General features: G+C 44.6%; 1 protein-coding gene across 9 annotated transcripts in view; it reads right to left on the reverse strand.

The window, feature by feature from the left end:
* Positions 1 to 24,443, reverse strand: part of PECAM1 (platelet and endothelial cell adhesion molecule 1) — a 58,608-nt gene that overhangs the window by 32,387 nt on the left and 1,778 nt on the right. For 6 of the 9 annotated variants that reach the window (XM_028157380.2, XM_028157377.2, XM_028157375.2 and 3 more), the window contains exons 1-5: positions 16,008 to 16,265; positions 15,895 to 15,921; positions 9,199 to 9,492; positions 4,634 to 4,939; positions 1,427 to 1,702 (exon numbers count right to left, since the gene is read on the reverse strand). In XM_028157380.2, coding sequence (XP_028013181.1) covers positions 1,427 to 1,702; positions 4,634 to 4,939; positions 9,199 to 9,492; positions 15,895 to 15,921; positions 16,008 to 16,071 — 967 coding nt within the window. In that variant the 5' untranslated portion in view covers positions 16,072 to 16,265. Of the gene's footprint in view, positions 1 to 1,426; positions 1,703 to 4,633; positions 4,940 to 9,198; positions 9,493 to 11,303; positions 11,539 to 15,894; positions 15,922 to 16,007; positions 16,266 to 24,443 lie in introns of those variants that run through there. The other 3 variants (XM_028157379.2, XM_054708792.1, XM_054708794.1) reach the window with 3 other exon arrangements.

The raw sequence follows: 24,443 nt of genomic DNA on the forward strand, positions 1-24,443 counted from the left end.
TATTTCCTGAAATACATCAATATTTCATAGTTATAGTATATGCTTTTATTTTCAGCTACAGGGAAAGTACTAATTAACTACTTAACCAATGTGAAGACTTGGCTCCTTCATGTAGTTTGCATTGTAAACCAATGCACCCTGACTTCATGGTTATACCCTTGATGCAGAACGAAGGAGTCAGTAATTCTTTTTTTTTTTTTTTTTCAAATCCTCACTCAAGGATATTTTTCCATTGATTTTTAGAGAGAGTGGAAGAGAGAGGAAAAGACAGAGAGAAATAGCGATGTGAGAGAAACACATGGATTGGTTGCCTCCTGCACGGGCCCTGACCAGGGCCTGGGCTGGGGAGGAGCCTGTAACCGAGACATATGCTCTTGACTGGAACTGAACTCAGGACCCTTCAGTCCACAGACTAACGGTCTATTCACTACGCCAAACCGGCGAGGGTGAGGAGTCAGTAATTCTTGAGACTCTCTGCATATTGAGAAAGGGACTGAGTCCCAAAGTTCCCGTTAGGAAAGCTTCTTGGGCTTGAGTTTTGAGAATGCAACCAGAAATCAGGAAATCGAATTCTACCTTTGCCTATAAATTTGTCTGCTGTACAGGTTTGGGGGTACAAATCAACATTGTCATCATTGATGTTATCATCATTACTATGGAAGTGATTTCCATCTAGTCCACAGTGTCTTCCTAGTTTCCTGTACAGTGAATAAAATAAAACTTCAAGTAAGGTGGTGCCCCAATAATTAATCGATATTTTATTAAGGCACATGCCACCCTTCCTTCCAAATAGTTGGTGTTGACTCCTCACCCTAGCCGGCTTTCAGAGCTCTAGGTTAGGAGTGGGGAAAAGGAACCAAAGAAATTGACATCCTAAAGTGCCTTACAATCTCTTGGGCAGATTCCAAACAAATGTGAAAAAGTGACTTAGATTAAAAAAAAAAAAAATCCCAAAGCAATGACTTTACATTTAAAAATATGTAAACAAAAAGGTCAAAAGCTTTCTCATGCCTGACCCTATCGTAGGGCCTGTCTGGTACGCTAGCACAGTGCTTGGCACAGAGGAAAGATAAATGTGCTCTAATAATAGAAACACTAGCTAACATTCACTGGGTCCTAGCGGTGAGCTCTGTCATTACCCTCATCTCATAGAGTTGTGGCCAAGAGGCACTCAGTAAGTCACCCGAGGTCACAGAAGTGGTGAGTGGCAAGGTTGGGATCTGATGCCAGAATCTCCACCCTCAACCACCACAGCTAACTGCTTACTGGCTCTGCATTGACTTTTCCCCACGAGCATACCCCCGCCCGAGTGCATTCATTCGGACAAGCAGGAGTAGAAATATCAGTGTCACTGGCCATCCCAGATTCCAGCACAGTCGCTTCTTGAGCCCACAATAGGCCTGACACCCTCCAGCAGCACCCCTACCTGTGATGTTGACCACGATGCTGCTGACCTTGGAGATCTGGCTGGTTTCTACTTTGCACGTGTAGTTGCCGTTCTCCTTCATTGTGGCCATCACTGAGTAGGTGGCCTCATTGCCCTGCTTGCTGTGCCCCACAATGGTCTTGTCCCTCTGGATGATGATTTCCGGAAATGCCTGGGCCATGTGCGTCACCTGAATGGTGCACCTAATGTGCAGCGGGTCTCCTTCGATGATCATCCCCGCGGGGCTGACGTAGAACTGGGGATTGGAGAAGGATTCTACAAGAAGAGGACAAGCTGGTTGGACTCGGGTTCAAGCCTGGGTGAGGGAAAGGGGCACTTCCTCCTCTTCTCTGCTCTTTTTGTTGCCAACCACTATTTTTCCTTATTAATTAAAAACAAACTCAACCTGTCTTCTCAAACAACTTTGACTAGGCTGCTCTGAGGCTCCCTCCCTTCTCGCTCGTTCTTGCATCTTCAACCTTCTTCTTTTTTAAAAAAATATATTTTATTGATTTTTTACAGAGAGGAAGGGAGAAGGATAGAGAGCCAGAAACATCGATCAGCTGCCTTCTGCACACCCCGCACTGGGGATGTGCCCGCAACCAAGGTACATGCCCCTGACCAGAATCGAACCTGGGACCCTTCAGTCCATAGGCTGACACTCTATCAACTGAGCCAAACTGGTCAGGGCTCAACCTTCTTCTTAACTGCAATTCTCTAACTTTCTTGAGCTTCCCAAAGGCTAAACCATCGTCTCTAAATCTAATCTGCAGAACCTTCTTCAAATGACCTCAGAAATAAAGAGTCATTAGGAACAGACTCTTCCCTCACCCAGCGAGGATTATCTAGGTTCCTCTCGCGCTGTTTCACACAACTCTGGGATTTCAGCGTAAACAGTCCATAGCTTTCAAAAATGACAGTGGTGTAGATGGTGCTGTTTCATGAAAATAAATAGTTAAATAACCAGATGCAAAAATAGTGTGTTCTACTTCTTTCTTTAAAATGTTGGTTGTAACTGACTGAATTGATTTCATGGCTCACAGTTTGAAAACACCGTCTTAATAAAATATGTGTCAGACACCAGGGTGTGGAATCTCCAGGAGACGGAAAGGGAAGCAGGGCTAGGCCTTCCTTCGCTCCTGCTAAAAAACAGCAGAGCATAGAGAGTATGTACAGATAGGATCGTTAAAAATGCCAAAAGTGGCCCTCACTGGTTTGGCTCAGTGGATAGAATGTCAGCCTGTGGACTGAAAGGTCCCGGGTTTGATTCCGGTCAAGGGCACATGCCTGGGTTGCAGGCTCGATCTCCAGTAGAGGGCGTGCAGGTGGCAGCCGATCAATGATTTCTCTCTCTCATTATTTTTTTTTTAAAATATATTTTATTGATTTTTTACAGAGGAAGGGAGAGGGATAGAGAGAAACATCGATGGGAGAGAAACATCCATCAGTTGCCTCTTGCACACCCCCTACTGGGGATGTGCCCGCAACCAAGGTACATGCCCTTGACCGGAATCGAACCCGGGACCCTTGAGTCTGCAGGCCGATGCTCTATCCACTGAGCCAAACCGGTTAGGGCTCTCTCTCTCATTATTGATGCTTCTATCCCTTTCTCCTCCCTTCCTCTCTAAAATCAATAAAAAATATATTTTTAAAATGACAAAAGTGAATGTAGAGTGGTTTAATATTTTCATGTTCATTAGCTTTTTAAATATAAAGCCATTTAAATTCACAAAAGAAAGCTAACATTTTTTAAAAAATAGTCTTTTCCTGCCGAAACCGGTTTGGCTCAGTGGATAGAGCGTCGGCCTGCAGACTGAAGGGTCCCAGGTTCGATTCCGGTCAAGGGCATGTACCTTGGCTGCGGGCACATCCCCAGTGGGGGGTGTGCAAGAGGCAGCTGGTCGATGTTTCTAACTCTCTATCCCTCTCTCTTCCTCACTATAATAAATCAATAAAATATATTTTTTTAAAAAAACAGTCTTTTCCTGAGTAAAGGTCAGAAAAGTGAGAGCATCTTTCAGGACCCTCAGCAAGTGCCCCTAGGGGTAGCTCAATAATAACTGAAGTGTTTTTCCTTATGCTCAAATTAACACCAGATGCACCAGAGACCTAAATGCAGGGGGAAAAAATAACACATTTAAACCATAGAAACAATAAGAGAAAACATCAATGCATTTTTTTTCTTTAATAATCTTGGAGTATGGAGGAACTTTAGGTGTGAATCACAAAACTGAGATATCATAAGGAAGAAAGATGGATATATTTGATTAACTAAACATTAAATGTTTTGCATTGAAAAAAATCATATAAAAAAGCTCAACTAAAAGAATTGTGGATTGACTGAAATGACAAGTGGATTGAGCAAAAGAGGGAATTAAGACGATTAAGACTCAAACTAAGGCAGTGGAATGACACAGAACATGTGACATTCCTGAAATAAAAATGTATTAACTTTTTTAAAAACCATAAAATAAAAACAATGACAGCCCTGGCCAGTGTGACTCAGTTGGTTGGGCATCATCTTGTGCACCAGAGGGTTGCCAGTTCGATTCCTGGTCAGGGCACATGCCCAGGTTGTAGGCTACATTCCCAGTGGGGGGTGTGCAGGAGGCAGCTAATTGATATTTCTCTCTCTCCTTCTCCCTTCTTCTCTCTCTAAAATTAATAAAAACATATTAAATATTTAAAAAGTAATGACAAACCGGGGGAAATATTTGGCCAGAAGGTCGTCCAGAAGAACGTCCAGTCTAATTAGCATATTACACTTTTATTATTATAGATATCATACCATATTTTCTGAAAATTTAACCCACACCATGAAGTTTAATCAGAAGAATATTATAGCCCTAACTGGTTTGGCCCCGTGGATAGAGCATCAGCCTTCGGACTGAAGGGTCCTGAGTTTGATTCTGGTCAAAGGCACATGCCCTGGTTGCAGGCTCAATCCCCAGTGGGGGTTGTGCAGGAGGCAGCCGATCGATGATTCTCTCTCATCATTGGTATTTCTAGCTCTCACTTCCTCTCTAAAATCAATAAAAATATTTTTTTTAAGTTTGAAAACTATGGACCTAAAGTGATTACGAACAGTCTTGAGAACAGCAGCCCAGCCAGAAGTCCCCAGCCCCTTTCCAATCCTGGGCTCTTTCTCCCCATACCAAACCAGCAAGCCAGAAAGAATAGAAAAAAAAAAAGGAGCAGAACTCTCACCCCTCACGGTGACATGATCGCTCTTGGTGGTCTCAGAGGTCTCCACGTGTCTCCCAGAAACGATGCTGGCTTGACAGAGGAAATAGATCACACGGTCCTGTTCCTCCACTGTGAAGTCCAGCGTCACAAAATTCTGGTGCTGAGAAGTTTTTTCTCTTTTTTGCTTGATAACTTTTGCCTCCAGTTCAAATTTTTCAACTGTGAAATGTACTGGGGCCTTTTCGTTGGGGACAGAACAATTGACGATCACGACCCCGCCCTCTATCGCCTCCTTCTTGTCCAGTGTCACTCTGGGACTGGACACTCCTTTGGGGAAAGAGAAAGCCCATTAGTATCAGTTTGATTGAATGGCACAAGTGAGTCATTGTGGTTGACCCATCTAAGAGTTCTTTTCTTGGCTGGCCAGTGTGACTCGGGGTTGGGTATCAACCTATGAACCAGGAGGTCACGGTTTGATTCCCAATCAGGGCACATGCCCAGGGTTGCGGGCTCGATCCCCAGTGTGGGGTGTGCAGGAGGCAGCCGATCAATGATTCTCATCATTGATGTTTCTATCTCTCTCTCCTTCTCCCTTCCTCTCTGAAATCAATAAAAATATTTTTTAAAATAATAGTTCTTTTTTTTTAATTCCCAGAACACACAGTGCTACCTACCAGGTAATTATTGAGCATGTATGTGTCCAGCACTACAGCAGGTGCTTTGAAAAGTACAAAATATGCTGAAGATGTGGTTGGTGCTTTCAACATTTATAATCCCATTGGGGAAACAAGTCTCCCCAAGAAAACAGTTAAAAACAAAACAGCCCAGCCAGTATTCATTAGTATTACTGTGGTTGTTGTTATATTCATAACCCCATGTAATTCTCATAATAAACCTCCAGGGTGAGCATGAAAGATAAAGCTATGCCCGTTTTACAGATGAAGAAGGTGAAGCTCAGGGAAGTTCAAGGCTCATCCAAAATCTCATAGTTATCAAGCCCCCAGAGCTGAGATTGGACTCCAGGTCTGTCTGACTCCAAAGCCAGAGGTTGGGGTATAGGAGGGAAGGGAAAGAGGAGTGTGCATGGCCTCCCAGTTAAAAAGCAAAGCTGAGCCGAAACCGGTTTGGCTCAGTGGATAGAGCGTCGGCCTGCGGACTCAAGGGTCCCAGGTTCGATTCCGGTCAAGGGCATGTACCTTGGTTGCGGGCACATCCCCAAAAGGGGGTGTGCAAGAGGCAGCTGATCAATGTTTCTCTCTCATCGATGTTTCTAACTCTCTATCCCTCTCTCTTCCTCTCTGTAAAAAATCAATAAAATATGTTTTTTTAAAAAAAGCAAAGCTGAAAATAACTGAGCATCAGAGGGTGCTGCAGAGACAATGAGTGATGGAGAAGTCGGGAAAGGAGGATGGTCTCTTTGCCTGGGGGTTCAGAGAAAATGCTAGAAAGGAACAGGGTCTGAGGGGAATCTTGAAGGAAGGGTGTTATTTGGGCAGATGTTGTGGGATGGGGGCTAAGAACAGGATTGCACACGGGCAACTGCTCGGGCTGAGGTGTGTGAGTGGAGGGTCTAGAACAGAGAAAGGGGCGGAGAGAAAGATACATTGAGTGGTGAACCAGGTCAGATTAGGGGGAGCTGGGAGAACCTGGCTGAGATTAGATGTCCTGTCCAGCCCCCATGGCCTTGTGGTCATGAACTTCATCGTGGAGTCCAACAGACTTGCTTGCATCCTAAACCTGACTCTTCCTGGATGTGCCACCTCACCCAGTCACTTATGACTCTTATGAATTTTGTTGTTGTTGTTTGTTAATCCTCACCCGAGAATATCTTTTTCATTAATTTTTAGAGAGAATAGAAGGGAGGGGGAGAAACACAGAGAGAGAAACATCGACATGAGAAAGGCACATCGAATGGTTGCCTCCTGCACGGCCCCGACCAGTGCTGGGGATTGAACCTGCAACTCAGGTACCTACCCTTGACCAGAATCGAACCCATGACCCTTCAGCCGCCTATTGTCCATGGGCCAACACTCTAACCACTGAGAAAACTGGCTAGAGTGATTTTTTTTTTTTTTTTTACCTACCAAGTTTGGAGATGGAGGGCTGTCTGCTTGGGAAGAAGACCTGGACTGTATTCATACCACTACTGCTACCTGTGGTGCAGCTGTTATGAAAGTGTTCCCCTGCTTCACACCGAGCTCCCCACGGGAAGGGACCATGTCTTACTCACTGCTGGATGCTCATGGGCCTGGCTCAGAGTAAAAACTCAATAAATGTTTAATGAATGGATCAATTGCCTTTAGTCCACCTCGAAGACCTAGCATAATAATCACGACTTAGAGTCAAATAGATCTTGGTTCTAACTCTAGCTTTGCCTTTGATGAAGTACGAAACTCAACCTCTCTGAGCCCCAGGTACACTCCTGTAAACGGAGGAACTATGCTTCTCTCCCAGTGCTATTGCAGGGGTAAAATGAAATGTGTGTCAAGCATTATAACCGTTTATCTCATGAGAGCCTAGTAAATGGTAGTTCTTATTACTGGAAGTAATGATAGTCTGAATGACTGTCCTGACCACAAAAGCACAAAAATGCAGAAATGAGTTATGGCAGCAGCTGTCAGCAAGCATGGGGCTGAATTTACTCTGTCCATTCAATCATCCAAGTGTTAAGAAAAAGTACCCTAACTTTCTAAAGCCTGCTGGCACATTTCTTTCCAACAGACATTTCCAAAACTCTTGATCTACCACTCTTTCCTTGTCACTAATGTAAATGCCCAGACATGTTGCTTCCTCCCCTGTCCTCAGTGGAGATGAAGAAGGGCTGGTTTGCATTTCTGTGGCTGTTGCCCCTGGTGACACAAAGAGATGCCCGACACCTATGGAGGAACTGGCCTGGAGGATGATGCTGTCATGTTCTCCCATGTGAATCTCAAAGATAGACAAGAAAGTGGTCAGAGCCGGCTGGTGTTGCTCAGTGGTTGAGCGTCTACCTATGAACCAGGAGGTCATGGTTCGATTCCTGGCCAGGGCACATCAATTTTAAAAATTTTTTAAAAAAGGAAAAGAAAAGAAAGTGATCAGAGATTGCATACTTATGAAAGGAAAATGCCACCAGACCCTTAACCACTGGTTCTTCCTGCTTCCTGTTTGCTATAAGGATTATTTTTTTCTAAGGATGGCCTGACCCAGTACCTCATACATGAGGGGCCATTCATTCATTCAACACTTGGTTACTGAGCACACTTCATTCACTATTCATTTAATCCTTAAAACAAAATAATCCTTCAAGGGTATGTGTTGTTAAGTAGTTATCTCTATTTTAGGGACAGGAAATGAAGATCCCAAGAGGTTGGGCATTCTGCTGGGATACTCTCCTCTTTCTCAGCCTCTGCTCTTTCACGCTGATACTACTTGTCCCTTGTCCCACTGCACCATCAAGCAAACTCTTACATAATCTTCTGGATCTGGACCCAATGTCCCTCCCTCCAGGAAAACATCCCAAAGTTCTCTAGGAAGAATTATTTCCTCCCGCCTTTGTGCTCCCCAGGCACTCAGATCTTATAGCTATCGGACTGTAATTATCTGTGTAAATGTCTTCCTTCCCCGCCAGATTGCAACTGCCTCTGGAGTTGGGGCCTGCCTGATGCACGTTCATGTCTTGCACTGGTTTTTTCCTGACTTGCAGCCTTGGCAATTGTTTTATTGAGGGAATGAATGAATGAATGAATGAATGAATTAAACCCTATATCTCTGAACCCAAATTTCCCACAATGATTTCTCTCCTGTTTCTCCATCTATTTCTACTTCCCCTTTTCATCTGTTTAATTTATTTCACAATCATTTATTGATGGCCTACTATGAGCCAGATTCTTGGTTTGAGATACAAAAATAGACCAAATACCACCTCTTTTCTCGTGATCTCACAGTCCAGAAAAGCAGACACATGATTGAGAAATAGTTGCAATATCGAGTAAAAGAGTAAATGCCATTTACTGGGCACTCATTATGTGCTAGTATTAGGCTAAGCCCTTTACCCACAGGTATCTTTTAATCCTCTCAAAATTCCCTGAGCTGGGTATTATTATTATCTTCATTTCACTGATGAGAATTTTAAAGTTTAGAGAGGTTCAGGGACTTGCCCAGATTGGAATCCAGGCAGACTGACTACAGAATCCAGTGTCAAACCTTGACTCAATGACCTTTATACAAACGCCATTGAATATAGAGAGAGCATAAGAGCTGTGAGGACCTGGGGGAGATCAATTTTGTCTGGAAACGTGTCAGAGAAAAAAATCATTGAGCTGATTCTTCAAGGAGAAATAGTAATTCATGAGGAGATGAAATGAAGAAGGGTATTCCTGGGAGAGGGAACAGCATGTGCAAAGGCATGATGGTGAGAAATAGCCAGGCATGTTGGGACCATGTATAATACCTACATTTTCAGGTTGGGAAAATGCCAGGCAGATGAGTGAGAAAGGTGATGCGTGAGCAGGTAGGCCTAGTGTTACTACGCATTCAAACACTGTTCTTGCTACTGCATGTGTTAGCTTCATCTGCTTGAGCTACGTTCTTTCCCAGGGACTCACCTCTCACCATCACTTCGTACTCCGATGTGGTTTTCACCTTGTTGTTCAGAATCACAGTGCACTTGTATATCCCTGCATTGTAGACCCGGGCTTGGGGGATGAAATAACTCTCTGTGCTCTTCATGGAGGAGACGTTGTGAAACTGCTCGTCATCCTTATAGAACAGCACCTGGTGCTGAGGCCTGACATGAGAAGTGGTGCTGATGTCCACGATGCACTGCAGGGTCAGATTCTCCCCGTTTTGCACCTCCTGCTTTGGCAGGATCACCATGTGGACGCTGTTGATGGTAAAAGCTAAATAAGAAGGGAAGAAAGGAAGACTCCTGTTATCTGAGAAACAGCATTGTCCTGGTGACCTTTACCACACTGGGTTGTCATCATCCTACGCAGTATAGTGTCCAGGGGTCCCACATGCCTACAGCGGCCAAGTGGGTAATGACTCTGGGCAGTGGGCCAAGCATGAGACAGTTGGTACTAAGCTGCTCATATTCTACCAAGACAAGGTGGCAGTCTTCAGAGTGTGACAAGTAAAAACTTGCCCCTGCCCTTGCTGGTTTGGCTCAGTGGATAGAATGTCGGCCTTTGGATTGAAAGGTCCCAGGTTCATTGGGACCATGTCTAATGCCTACATTTTGGGGTTAGGGAAATGCCAGGCAGATGAGTGAGAAAGGTGATGGGCATATGCTCCATTGTGGGCTGGACAATCCCCAGTAGTGGGTGTACAGGAGGCAGTTGATCAATGATTCTCATCATTGATGTTTCTATCTCTCTCTCCCTCTCCCTCTCTCTCTCTAAAATCAATACAAATATATTTTAAAAATAAAAATAAATAAAACACGTCCTTAAGATATATGTAGCACATGAACTGCCACACTGTGGCCCCTAGAGGAAGCATAGGATTCAGGCAGACAAGCATGCAAGTTCTGGTTCATCATTTCTTATGTGATCTTAGGTGATTAACCTCTCTATGCTCTGCTTCCTCATTGGTAAGATGAGGTAATAATATTTAGTAGGTTGTTGCAGGCTTATTGGAGACTTACTGAGTCTCCTGGATACTCTATTGCTCCTTATTTTTAGGCCAAGGAACAGCCACTGAGCTTAAAAGCAGATCCCTCAGTTTCAGACAAGCCTTTTGATCATTGTAACCTGATCAACATTTTATCTGCAATTTCCTGACAGACCCTGATTTAGAACCACCCAACTAAGCCACTCCTGGATTCCTTACCCTCAGAAACAGTGTGAGGCAATAAATTGTTGTCTTAAGCCACTATGTTTAGGGGTAATTTGTTAAGCAGCAATAGATAACAAATATACTACCCAATTTTCAAAAATATTTACCTGATGATTAAGATAATACAGAAAATGGGAACTATTAGCTCTTTGTGAATAAACTGCCCAGGAATAACCAAACTGTGTTATGGCCTATAGGTCTCACTATTCACACAATAGAGTGATTGTTCACAACCTGGGCTCCCTGGAAGTTCACCAGTGGGTGTTAGGAGGCCATGAACCACCTCCGTTTATATGCAAGTGTGCAATTTTATAGAGAGCAGATCCACAGATTCCCCTTACAAAACCCAAAAGGTTTAGAACTATTGTGATGGAAGGACAAGGTTGTGAAACAGCCTAAACAGGTCAGATCTGTCTGGCCGGTGTGGCTAAGTGGTTGAGCATCAACCTATGAATCAGGAGTTCATGGTTCGATTCCCGGTCAGGGTATATGCCTGGGTTGTGGGCTTGATCCCCAATGGGGGTGAGTAGGAGGCAGCTGATCAATGATTCTCTCTTATCATTGAGGTTTCTCTCTCTCTCTCCCTCTCAGAAATCAATATATATATATAATTGATGTCAGGTCTTTTCAATCTGGGGAGATGAAGGCTGGTGAAGAAGAATCCAAAGTAACAGAGTCACCATAGTACAGCACCCACAGTGCCAAATCCTCAAACCCACAACCAAGGGGCCTGTTTTCTTCTGCCTCCAGCTACCAATCAGCTGATGCTCCCGGGAAGATGAGACATTATGACTCAGCCAGCCACGTGTCCCTCAACCTGGAAATGACTCAGAAAGAAAGGTGGGGGGTGGGGGGAGAGGGAGAAGCCACACACCATTGTCTGGAAAATCACTAGGAGTCATGAAGCATGGAGTCCCTGCTGAACTTCAGTGCTCAGCATACAGCATGCTGGTATGTCTGCTCATTTGAATATGAAATATCTCCAAGTTCAGTTGGAAACTCTTCAATGAGACATTCACCGAGCACCTGCGCCAGGAGGTGGGCTTACAAGGTGAATACAAAATCATCCTGCTGTCTTGGACCACGCCGGCTGGTGGAGACCCAGATAACTGGAATACAGTGATGCAAACACCAAGAGGAAGGCTGCCCAGGAGAGGCCAAGGAAAGTCTGAAGGAAGTGACTCCTGAACCAAGCCTTAACCTGGCCAAGAACAGGGGTGCTCAGGCAGAACAGCATGTACCAGGACACAGGGGCATGACAAATGAATGAATCTGGGCACAAACAGTTCCAGGAACCAGAGTATGGGGCCAGAGGGACCACGAGAGCCAGGTAGGAGGTGCCAGAATAGAGGGCCTTGCCTGCTGGGCTGACAAGGTGGGTCCTGTCCTAAGGGTGTTTAGGAGAAGGTTGACAGAATGACACTGGAGCTTTAGAAAGGTCACTGTGGGCTGGGCAGAGAGACCAGCTTGGACAGGGTTCAGGTGAAAGCTGAGGAGGCCTGAGAGAGGGCAGGTGCAGTGGGAATGAAGGGAAGGGATGGACTTGAGAAATACTGAGTGGACACAAAAGGACTTATTTCAGGGGCGGGAGGGGGGGTTTCTGGAACTAGACAGTGGTAATGTTTGCATATTATGAATATACAAAATAACATTAATAAAAAATAAATTTTATGTTATATATATTTTATTTTTAAAAATGTTTAAAGACTTGTTGGATCGAATATGGGGGTTGAGACAAGAGTGGAAAATAAGGTCCTGGGTTAGGTACCAGGAGGATATAGGTGTCGCTGACTAATTTAGCTCAGAAAGAGATAGGGTGAAGAAGAAAGTCAGGTGATGAGACTGGTTTGAGGGACCTGGGAGATGACTAGGAGGAGATGTCACCTGCTGGCCCCGCATGATGCTCAGGGGACAGGCCAGGGTTCCGCTAGACCAGTGGGGTATGTGGAGGAGCAGAGGGGGTTGAGCAGCTCCAGAGAGGATAAGACCTGTGAGCCTGCAGAGACGAGGGGACGGAGGGAGTTCAAACCCTGGGAAAGTCCAAACATCCCCTGGGGTTTGTCAGGGATGTAAGAGAACGCCAGGGAAGAAGGTCCAGGAGGCCAAGGAAGGAGGCTTAGTGCAAAGGCAGCACAGGGCCCCAGAGCTGAGGGCTGGAGTGTTCACAGCTTTGGCATCAGAGGCTCCAGGAGAGGTTTCCAGAGCAGGGAAGGCAGGGGAGGTAGGGGGGTGCACAGCCAGGTGCTAAGTGAGGGCTGACTGAGAGGTGAGGAAGCACAGACAGTGAGTATAAACCAGCCTTCAGAGACGGGAACAGATAGATAGGGGACACGAGATAAATGGAGGGGGTGGGTTGTGTGTGATTTTCCTTTTTCCCCCCAAAATAAGAACTACCAATCGTGTTTGTGGGGAAAGACCAAGAAAGGGGATGGGGAAAGATGCTAAAAGTGGGATGGCAATTGCATAAATTACAGATTATGATCCTGGGGGGCGATGCAAGGCCTGGGCTCCGACCCCAGGGGGACAGGCTGGCCCTGGTCTGCGCAAGGGGGGCGGGGCAGACGTCTCTCTGAATCTGGAGGGAAGCCGGGAGGATGGGTGGGGACACAGATAAGCCTGCAGCCAGGGCAGGGCGGGAAGTTGAGGGAGTTCCCTCCAGACAGCACTGTTTTCAAGGTGAAGACGGGATTGAGATCATCTCCTGAGACTGGCAGGCCGAGTGGGCTGAGGGCCTGAGATAAAGGAGTGGAAAAGGCCCAGGCTGACCCAGCACCGCAACCACAGAGGGCCTGCGGCGTGGAGCAGGCTCCTGGTGTGGAGGGCAGTTACAGGCGAGAGCAGAGCAAGGAGGGTGGGCCAGGTACGGGAGGTCACCAGGACACAAAGCCCTGGGTGCCTAGCAATGGACAGTTACAGGGTGGGACCTCACCCCCAGGGTGACCTTTCCTCCCCCAGTGTCTCCACTGAGGTTTGGACCCCGGGCCTTTCCTCCCAGAGATAACCTCTAGGCCTCAGTTGTATTTCAGCTCCAGGCCCAGAAAAGCAGCCAAACCAGCCACCCCAGGGCTGACCTCAGGACCAGCTGCGTTACATAATGACCCCCTGCCCTGGCAACGGCCCATCAATCAGTGGAGACCACAACCCTGAAAGGACACCCCTGGAAAACTGCTGAATAGTCTATTGAGCTCTTCCCCTGGGACGTCCCCTAAAATCTCCACCCATAAAACCCGTAGGACCGAGGACCCACGGGCTCTCCCTCCCAGCAGCACACCTGTGCCTTTCCCTGTCCCTCTTCCTGCCCATCCTCCCCTCCCCACCCCATTACCCTCCTCAGTCCCAGGCTCCCAGGGCCCTTCCTTTGCCTCTACAACTTGTTTCCTAAGCCCATTTCTTCTACAAATTACTTCTTCTACCTTTGCGATTTTATAAATAGATTTCCTCTTAGAGTTGGAGTCTTGGCTCTGAATTCTTTCCTAGCCAGAACTCAAGTACCAAGGTTGCTGAACCCAGGTCCAGTCTGACCCCACAAGTCTAACACCTGGTGCTCTTCCCGCCGCCTGCAACAATAGGTCATGCGTGTCCAACGCCCTGACAGCATGGTCTTGGGTGGCCTGAGGAATGGGAGACCTGGACCCTAGCCTCCACTCTCACACCCAGTGCACAAGTACTTTCTGGCCTCCGGGCCTCAGTTTCCTCAAGTGTAAAACAAGGCAGAGGCGTGGGAAGAGATCAACCAATGAACTTGTATGTATATATGCATAGCCTGTGGACACAGACAATAGGGCGGTGAGGGTATGGGGCGGGACAGGACAGGAGCAGGCTGGAAGAGGTTAATGGGGGGAAAGGAGGATCTATGTAATACTTTCAACATAGAAAGTATTTTTAACAATTAAGATTAAAAGAAAAAGAAAAAGAAAAACAAGGAGGAGGCCTGAGGAAGCAGTGGGAGAGCCTCCTGCTCTGAGTCCTGCAGTTCCCAGGTTTTCCCTGAAGGTACAAAGACTTTCTCTCTACGAACCACGGGAAGGAGGTGATTTACTTCCATCTGAGGTGGGGAAGGAGCTGGGAGAGTCTAGAGGTCCTGGGAAACAGGATGTGCAAGAGACATAGAAGCCCGGAGACAGGAGTGTTGGCAGGGTGTGGTTGGCCAAAAGCTGGCGGGAGTGGGCTGGCTGGACAGAGAGGGTGGTGCAGGAGCGATTGTAAAGGTGGGGAGGACCCAGGACTGTGCGTAGTAAACCACCACTCATCACATGCTGGGCAGGCCAGTCACCTCCTTTTAGCTACTCTCACCCTCACGGGAGTCCATGGTTAATCCTTTATCATCCCCGCTCTGAGAAAAGGGCTCACAGAGGCAAAGTAAGACTGGCCGTAAAGAGTTGAGGCAGGCCTATGGCTCCAGACAGGTACGGCGGGTTTTGGAAAGTGGAGATTCTAGTGCCGATGCCCTGCCCACTGGCTCTCCCTCCATCAGGCAAGTCGGTCATTTCTCTGAGATGCAGAGACACCATCAGTTAATTGGGGTGATGAGGATGGTAATGGATATCCTGCCTCCATGGGTTGCCATAGGGATCAAATGCCTGCAATAGCACATGGGCAGTTGACCTGGAGACCTGCAGATGGGCTTTGCTAGTAGCCACACCAGCCCTCTTTGTCCTGGAGCCTCTGCTCTGAACCCTGGCTCATCAAACCAGCATCATCCAAGTACATCATCTCCAGAGGCTGTACAATTGTCTACAACCCAGTCACCCCCATTCTTTGCTGATTGAAGTGACCACTGACAAGGGATCCTGCTCCGTGGGCTCCACTAAGCCCCCAGCCCCAGCCCAGCCCCCTCTTTCATAGGGTCCCAGATGAAGCAAAACCATACCCACTTATCCTGTTTCAAAATTAGCTCCAAAGTGGATGATCAAACAGACTTCAAGGATAAGCCCCCTCCCTGTGCACAACCACACAGTATTGCAGTTATAATGGCAGCCTCATGGATGTATGAGAAATGAAACCCAATATGTTTTATGTCATTTGGGAGAAAACAATTGTAACAACAATTTAAACTCGGTTCTGCCTTCCTGAATCTAACAAACTGATTACATTTCACTTGGGAATGAAACCATTTGGAAGGGGGTAGAATATGCAAATGAGAAATTTATGGTAGAACAACAAAAAACAAATTATGCACTCACTCACTTTTTAAAAATCACCTCCCCAAACCTAACATGCAGCAGTTAACTAGGATCTAGCAAATGTATGCTACTTCTAGAATAGGTTGATTAGAACTTGGCTCAGAACAAGAGTTTTTTCTTTTCTTTCTAAAACCTTCTAAAAAATGTCAGAAAGCAATAAACTTCAGCTCTCAATTGGACTATCTTTTCTCAATTGTTACAGATATTAACCCAAGCAATTCGACATGAGTGTTAAGAATCTCGAAAGACACAATGAACCTAGGTAGAAACTTTACAACTTACAGTTCTCTTGACCCTCGAGGCTCGAACCTGGAAAAGACAGAAGAAAAAACGTTGACTTCATTTGCTTCAATTCTCACGAAGTGCAAGTGATGTCGAAAGAGAATAAAACTCACAGAGCAGAAGTACCAGCAGGACTCCCAGCCACATCTTGCCTTCTTTAGTCAACCCCAGCTGCATCCAGAAAGCAAGACTTCGGGCAGTCACTGCTGCCTTCGGGCCATGCCCCAGGGGCAGAAGACACTTCCCATGCAGCGCAGAGGAGACGGCCTGTGAAAAGCAGAAAGATCACTCTGGTGGCTTCTCCCAGCGCAGCCAGAGGAGATGGGCTGCGATGCTGGTCAGGTAATGGCGGCCATTGCTGGAAACCGGGAACAATGCCTGGGCTGGCCTGATATCTCCTCAGGAAATGACTGGTCTTCCTGAGGGGCCACTGAACACAGCTGCTTTGTTTAGTTTTTAAGGGGGGAAAAAAGGCGCAAGTGGTCATTTCGCCTCAGATTTCCTGACCCTCCTGGTTAGGCTGGGTAGGGAGCCCCTTCTCATGGCAGGGGAAGAGGGTTCCTCTCTCTCTCCAACTTCCAGCCGCAGGGCCTCTCTCCTTAGGCACACAGCAAGACCCCTCTGCTTTCCTTTGCCCCCCAAAGGGGCTCTTTCCACACAGCGTAAGTGTGGACCTCCTGCCTTTCCCGGCAAGGCCGTGGGACAGGGCTGACTTTTCCAGAACATCGCAGGTTCATCAGGGCACCTCCTAATGGCTCCCACTGCCCTCCAGAGAAAGCCAATTTACAATCCTCCGCCTTCCAGCCCTGGCTTCTCTCTCCAGCCTGGTGTCCGTGGACAAAAAGGAGTTTAGGGAAAGTAACCTCCCAGGGTGATCTAATCATAAATTCCTATCTGAGTTGGACAGCTCAAGCTCAGACATGTAACTTTTTGGTTTTAATCGATTTTCGAGAAAGTGGAAGGAGGAAGGGGTGGGATATCGATTTGTTCCACTTATTCGTGCATTCATTGGTTCCTTCTTGTATGTGCCCTGACCAAGGATTAAACCCACAGCCTTGGCGTATCAGGACGTCACTCTAACCAACTGAACTACCCAGCCAGGGCCTATAACTTTTTAGTAAAAGGTCCGTCTTTGCCTTAAGCAGACCCTGTGCATCGTTTTTGTGCATCTAACACACCTTTGAACCTCTAGGTAACCACCCTCAAGAGAGCACATAGGTCCTTTGGCAGGGGAGGTGGGGTAGAGAACAACCAAAGGACTTGTGGTTATGCACATTAGCATAACCAGTGGACACAGACACTGGGGCGGTGGGGGCTTGCCTGGGGTGGGAATGGCTGGGGGGTGAGAGGGGTCAATGGGGAGGGAGGAAGGAGACATATGTAAAACTTTAGACAATAAACAAAAAAGAGAGCACATAATCTTAACTATCCTGTAACCTTGTTTTCTCTCACCTTCATGGAATCTTCCTTATATTCCCTCCTTAATTTCTAATGCATAACAGAAACTGCAAAACTATCATTATCCAGCGCATTTGAGATCTTGCTTCCTGGCAATTGTCCTCAGTTTGGGCTCAGATAAACACCTATAAAAATGCTCCACAGATTCGAACTTTTTCCTCTTTTTTTTTATGAGTTTATTTGCACCAAATTGACGGCATATGCCGGGGAACAAGATCTCAAATGCTCCTGGACATTTTTTTAAAAAAATATTTTTTTTATTGATTTCAGAGAGGAAGGGAGAGAGAGGGAGAGAGAGAAACATCAATGATGAAAGAGAATCATTGACTGGCCGCCTCCTGCACGCCCCACACAGGGGATTGAGCCCCAACCCAGGCATGACAGGGAATTGAACCATGACCTCCTGGTTCATAGATCGACACTCAACCACTGAGCCATGCCAGCCAGTGGACATTTCTTAAGATATGCTCTTGGACATTTCTTAAATCGACATCTCTCACCCACTGCCTTCCTTGACCCTGCGTTCTTGCTGTTAGAATTTACCAGTTCCCAGAACACACCATGTGTCTGTGCCAATGCTGTTCCCCTACTTAGAGTATTCTTCCCCCTCCTTTTTTTCTGGCTGACTCCTACCCATTCATCATAAGTCAGCATGCCATGTTGTTTCTGAAATGCTACCCTCTCCTACTGCCACATGGTAACGCTAAGTCAGACTTGAACTGAGATTATGGAAACCAAAGATTTCTCTGCTTCAGGGCCAGTACCAAGATGTGATGGCTTCCAGCTCAAGAACAATTCTTTTCTCTGACCTGCGATTCAGTAAGTTTTGATAAGAGCTGTTGAGGAGCAATGCGAGCATAAAGGAGTTTTCCTATTGCTTTTTGTTGTTTTGTGTTCTCCATTCCCCACTATAAACCATCTTCTTTGGCAATCCACTGGAAAGTATTCCCGCCCACATACCAAATTTTCACTTGTCAGGAAAAAAGGATACACCATGAGTAAGAAAATAAATGTTGACTTCAAAGGTAACTCACATACTGTAGAGTAAGCAACTTTTGCTTCTCAAGCAATAGGGACAAATGTCCCTTCCCTTACCCCTAAGTTTAAAAGTAAACTTCTAAAAATTAGTCATTGTTTCATATTCAATGCTAATACTTTTAGAACACCAGGAGGGGGGAAAAGGCTTTATTTCAAAAATAAATGTCAGTGTTTTAAAAGAAAAACAGAAAAACTACATCCTACAACTTACATCATGCACCGGAACAAATTCCAAATGGACCAACCATCTGAAGGTCCAAAGAAAACCATAAAAGTTCTAGAAGAAAACATGAAATAATTCCTCAAAATCTTGGAATGGTCAAGGCTGGTTTAACTATGACTTAAAATCCAGAAGCCGTAGAAGAAAAGACTGTTAAATTATACTCCATAAAAAGTCTGCTTTGTAAAAAAAAAAAAAAAAATTTAGTCGAGAAAAACTGGAAAATATATTTGCAACTCACATCCTAAACAAAGAGTGAATCTTTCTAATATGTATAAAGCTCTCAGAAATAAAAAATATATATTTTAAAAAAAAGAGATAAAAGAAGAAAAAGACCGAATAAAAAAGAAAAAGAAAAAAAAAAGAAGAAAAAGATCAACAATACAATAGAGTCCTAACTGGTTTGGCTCAGTGGATAGAGCGTCGGCCTGTGGACTGAAGGGTCCCAGGTTCGATTCCGGTCAAGGGCATGTACCTTGGTTGTGGGCACATCCCCAGTAGAGGGTGTGCAGGAGGCAGCTGATTGATGTTTTTCTCTCATCAATGTTTCTAACTCTCTATCCCTCTCCCTTCCTCTCTGTGAAAAATCAATAAAATATATTTAAAAAAAATACAATAGAAATATGGGCAAAGGATATGAACAGATAGATAACAATAAAAGTATCTGAAATTCACAAATAGGTAAAAAGGGTCACAGTGTGTTCTTTCAGTGCCGGGCATAAGTAGCAGGCTCTCCTAGGGCTTACCTGCCCCTCTAAGGGTATGTAAACCTTTGTTTGACTTGCTGTTTACTTAAGATAAAGATATTTTACAATCAGTAAAGGTAAACATTAATTTTTGGAAAGTCTATAGCAATACAAATAATTCCTGTTATCTGTGGTGGAGGACAGGTGGTGAGAACTGGGCAGTTGGCACCCTTTCATTGTAAATCTTCCCTACTTTTTAGTTTTAAATTATGAAACTACTACTTTTTTAAATTATCTTTTAAAATTGTAATAAGAAGTTGAAAGTTTTAACATCTTTATTGAGGTATCATTGATATACAGTACACGGCACATATTTATTATTTTTTTAATATATTTTTATTGATTTCAGAGAGGAAGGGAGAGGGAGAGAGATAGAAACATCAATGATGAGAGAGAGTCATTGGTTGGCTGCCTCCTGCATGATCCTTACTGGGGGTCGAGCCTGAAACCTGGGCATGTGCCTTTGACCAGAATTGAACCTGGGACCCTTCAGTCCACAGGCCAATGCTCTATCCACTGAGCCAAACAAACTAGGGCTAAACTGCACATATTTAAAAGGTACAATTAGAAATGTTGACATAAGTATATCCCATTACACAACAGCAAGTGTACATATTGTCAGGGAGGAGAATAAGCCCCGCCCCACCATTCTTTAGTTCTTATGGCTGGACTAATAATAAAATTGCCAGAAAACCAGGTAAACAGGGGGAAACCCAATGTAATGCTTGCACCCAGGAGAATCACAATATGACGCTCAGATCATAAAATAAAGCTCAAAGAAATGACTGAATTAGGCAACTTCTTATACTTTTCAGACAAAAAAAAAACAATATATTTCTGAGAAATAAGACAAAGAAAGTTAGCGCTCATTAGAAAGGAATCTGAGCAAGTTTCAGCTTGGGTAATAAATTAGTAAAGGCCTTATAAGGCTCATTTATACAAGCTTTTCACTCTGGATTTTATAACTACATCTTCTGATAAGGTTTATTTCCTTCATATTTTAAAAAATATGTTTTTATTGATTTCAGAGAGGAAGGGAAAGAGAGAGAAACATCAATGATTAGAGAGAACCATTGATCAGCTGCCTCCTGCATGCCCCACATTGGGGATTGAGTCTACAACCCCCCGGCATGTGCCTTGACCAAGAATCGAACCCTGACCTCCTGGTTCATAGGTCAATGCTCAACCACTGAGCCACCGAGTCTGGGCTGTTTTGTTTTCTTAGTATCGTGTTTTTAGAGTTCTTAATACATTCTGGAAACAAGTCCTTTATCAACTATGTGATTTGCAAATATTTTCTTCCAGTTAGTGGCATGTCTTCATAGCCTTTTAATGGTGTCTTTTGATAAGCAGAAGTTTTTAACTTTTAACAAATAAAATCGAGTTTATCAATGTTTCCTTTTATGGATCAACTTTTTGGTGTCACATAGGTCACAAAGATTTCCCTCATGTTTTTTATTTAGATCTATTCTTCATTTTGGGTTAACTTTTGTGTATGATGCAAGGTATTGATCAAAGTTCTTTTATTTATTTATTCATTCATTCATTCATTCATTCATTCATTCATTTTTTGCACCACGGATGTCCAATTCTTCCATTTGTTGAATGGCACTATCTGTTACAAAGACTGTCTTTTCTCCAGTGAATTCTCTTTGCACCTTTGTTGAAAATCAGTATATAAGTGGGTTTAATTTTGGAGTCTTATTCTATTTCATTGACTTATTTATCTTTATGTAGTACCACACTGTTTTGATTTCTGTAGCTTTATATCTTGGAATCAGATAGTCTTTTTTTTTTTAACATATTTTTATTGATTTCAGAGAGGAAGGGAGAGGGAGAGAGATATAGAAACATCAATGATGAGAGAGAATCATAGATCGGCTGCCTCCTGCACGCCCCCAACTGGGAATCGAGCCTGCAACCCGGGCATGTGCCCTTGACCGGAATCAAACCCAGGACCCTTCAGTCCACAGGCCAAACCAGCTAGGGCTAAGTCAGATAGTCTTAATGCTCAAAACTTTTCCTTCCTTTTCAAAGTTATTTGGGCTTTTCTAGGGTCTTTGCCCTTCTATCTGAATTTTTAAAATCAGATTCTAAATTTCTACTCAATAAAAAGCCTTCTGAGATTTTGATTGGAATTGCATTAAATTTATATAAATCAATTTGTGGAGGACTGACATCTTAACAATACTGAGTATTCTGGCCCTCGCTGGTCTGGCTCAGTGGATAGAGTGTCGGCCTGTGGACTGAAGAGTCCTGGGTTTAATTCCAGTCAAGGGCACATGCCTGGGTTGTGGGCTCAATCATCAGCAGAGGATATGCAAGAGGCAGCCAATCAATGATTCTCTCTCATCATTGATGTTTCTATCTTTTCTCCCTCTCCTTCCTCTCTGAAATCAATAAAAATATATTTTTAAAAAATACTGAGTATTCTGATCTATGAATGTGGCATATCTCTTCATTTAAGTCTACTTTCTCTCACTAATGTTTTCTAGTTTTCAGTGTGCTTTTCATTATAAACCTTGGTGTCCTTGTTAGTTTTTAAGTCATGTGAATATATTATCTATTAATCAAATTAAGAAATTGAATTTTAAAATACAATCTGTGCCTCAGAGGGTTGGAAATCATTTAAAATGCCTATTGAACCACCCCTCCCCAGCCCAGACAGTACCACAGGGTCACATGCTGAGGCCCCAAGAGCCAAGACCAGGGCCTGGTCCGGCAGAAGACTTGTGGATCCTCACAGGAGACCCTCCCCTCACCACACTCCATGGGTCTGTCTGCCTCCCACTTGCTCTCTTTCCTTGAGAATCACTCCCCTTCCCGTTCTCATGGAAATCTCTTCCTCCTCTCAGGCCTGGGCTATGACATAAGAACTAAAGCATATTTTCTTCATCATTGATTTTATTCATTGAAAAGACAATCATGTGCCCTAGCCGGTTTGGTTCAGTGGATAGAGCATTGGCCTGTGGACTGAAGGATCCCGGGTTCGATTCCGGTCAAGGGCCCATGCCCGGGTTGCAGGCTCGATCCCCAGTAGGGGGTGTGAAGGAGGCAGCCGATCAATGATTCTCTCTCATCATTGATGTTTCTATCTCTCTCCCTCTCCCTTCCTCTCTGAAATCAATAAAAATATATATTTTTTAAAAGACGATCTTGCTCCATAGTCTTTATTTATAAAGTATGAATGTCTTACTGAAAATTAAAAATGTTTAAATGAAATGTTTCCTATTTCACCTTTTTAAAAAGTGTAAACTCAAAAAAAAAAAAAAAAGTGTAAACTCAGTGGCTTTTTATATGTGCATGACCTTTACATGTCTTCCCCCTCCTTCCCCTTTCCTTAGTGAATTCCTTGATCAGGAAAAAAGGTTCCCCACAACTATTTTAGTTCTTTGGTAACTAATCAAATCACTGACTTATACATCGCCAGGGTGGTGGTCCCAGGTGTGCTCACCAGGCATGAACAATTCGCCCAACACCCTATTTCCCAGGAGCGCTGCCTCCTTCTCCCCTTTTTGGCCAAAGGGACTTGAAGGAAGACAGAATGGTTTGTACATGCTGTGCTTCTGCCTTCAAATACCAGGAACGTCACGCAAACCCCAGTCACATCAGTCCTTGCCGCATGAAAAAGCTGCCTGCTAGAATAAACCTCAGGAAGTGTTTTTTCTGAGAAGCTGGGGTGGGGTCAGGGAGGAAGGGTGGGGAGGCAGGCAGCCAGCGGTCTTGCCAGGCGGCTACAGGCACCACACACAGCTGACCTCCCATCTATCTCAGGACCAAGGTGATAGGAAATAAGATGTCAGCCATTTCCCCCAGCCTGTAGCTGCCCATCTGGTGAATTAACACGCAGATCAGAAGCCGGGGTTCCAGACCCTTCTCTGCAGTTTAATAACTTCAGTGTCTTGAGGTGCACTTTCCTCGCCTATAAATGGGAATAATATGCTCATTCTACCTATTTTACTCTTGTTATGAAGATCAAAGGAGAGCTGTCATTTGAAAGACATGTAATCTACAAAGTACAATGGGAATATAAAAACAATGAAAATAAGAGTATTAATAGCAATAGTCGTGGGTCTCATCTGAACTGCTGCTCTGGAAACTCTGCTGTCTTACTGAGCTCCAGCGGAGGGCCTCAAAGCCCCCAGTTCAGTGCCCGCCTGGGTGCTGCCCTCTAGCTTTCCTCCTCAGTTTAAAGTGGATAAAGAGATCAACCGCCAGCCTGGCTGGCTTGGCTCAGTAGTTTGGCATCGACCTATAAACCAGGAGGTCACGGTTCAATTCCTGGTCCAGGATGTGGGCTCGATCCCTAGTGTGGGGCGTGCAGGAGGCAGGCAATCATTGGTTCTATTTCAATGGTTCTCTCTCTCATTGATGTTTCTCTCTCTCTCTCTCCCTCTCCCTTCCTCTCTGAAATCAATAAAAACGTATTTAATTAAAATAAAAAAGGTTGACCTCCAGGGCAGAGCCTTTATCCATTCTCTTGACAATTGATTCTATCCTCGGATTTCTCCCTCTCAGCTTTGAATCCACAGATTTTATCAGATCACCAGAATCCTCATCCAAGTCATTAATAAAAATATTCAATAGAGAAATAACAATCAAGACCTATGGCTCTCTACCAGAGACTTGCCCCAAGCTGACCTCAATCAAAATTCTTTTGATAGAAATGTTCAGCAAGCTACAAATCCGCTTACTCTACTATCATTCTCTCCACCCCCTCCATGAAGATATGAGGATTCCTCATGAGGATAAAACTCAGAAGTACTGGCAAACCACACATCCATTAGATAGTGGCTACTCTTGATACTGTCATAGCAGCAATAATGATAATAATAATAACAACAATCAAAATCAATAGAATAATTTTTGGTCCTTGCTCTCCCTTTCCTGACCTTTCTATCCAAGATGAATAAACTTTACTAAAATAAGAGGAAACCTCAATTGGTTTATCATAAATTCTTGGAGAAATTACCCTGCCAGAAAAAACTCCTGGGGAAGTGGGGGGGTGAGAGGGGTATACAGAATGGTTGTGGTTTACCTAAAGATCAACAAAATGAATTTTAGATACAAAAAGTGACTTAGGTTTA

Source organism: Eptesicus fuscus, chromosome 20 (genome assembly GCF_027574615.1).
Source record: "Eptesicus fuscus isolate TK198812 chromosome 20, DD_ASM_mEF_20220401, whole genome shotgun sequence".
NCBI lineage: Eukaryota > Metazoa > Chordata > Mammalia > Chiroptera > Vespertilionidae > Eptesicus > Eptesicus fuscus.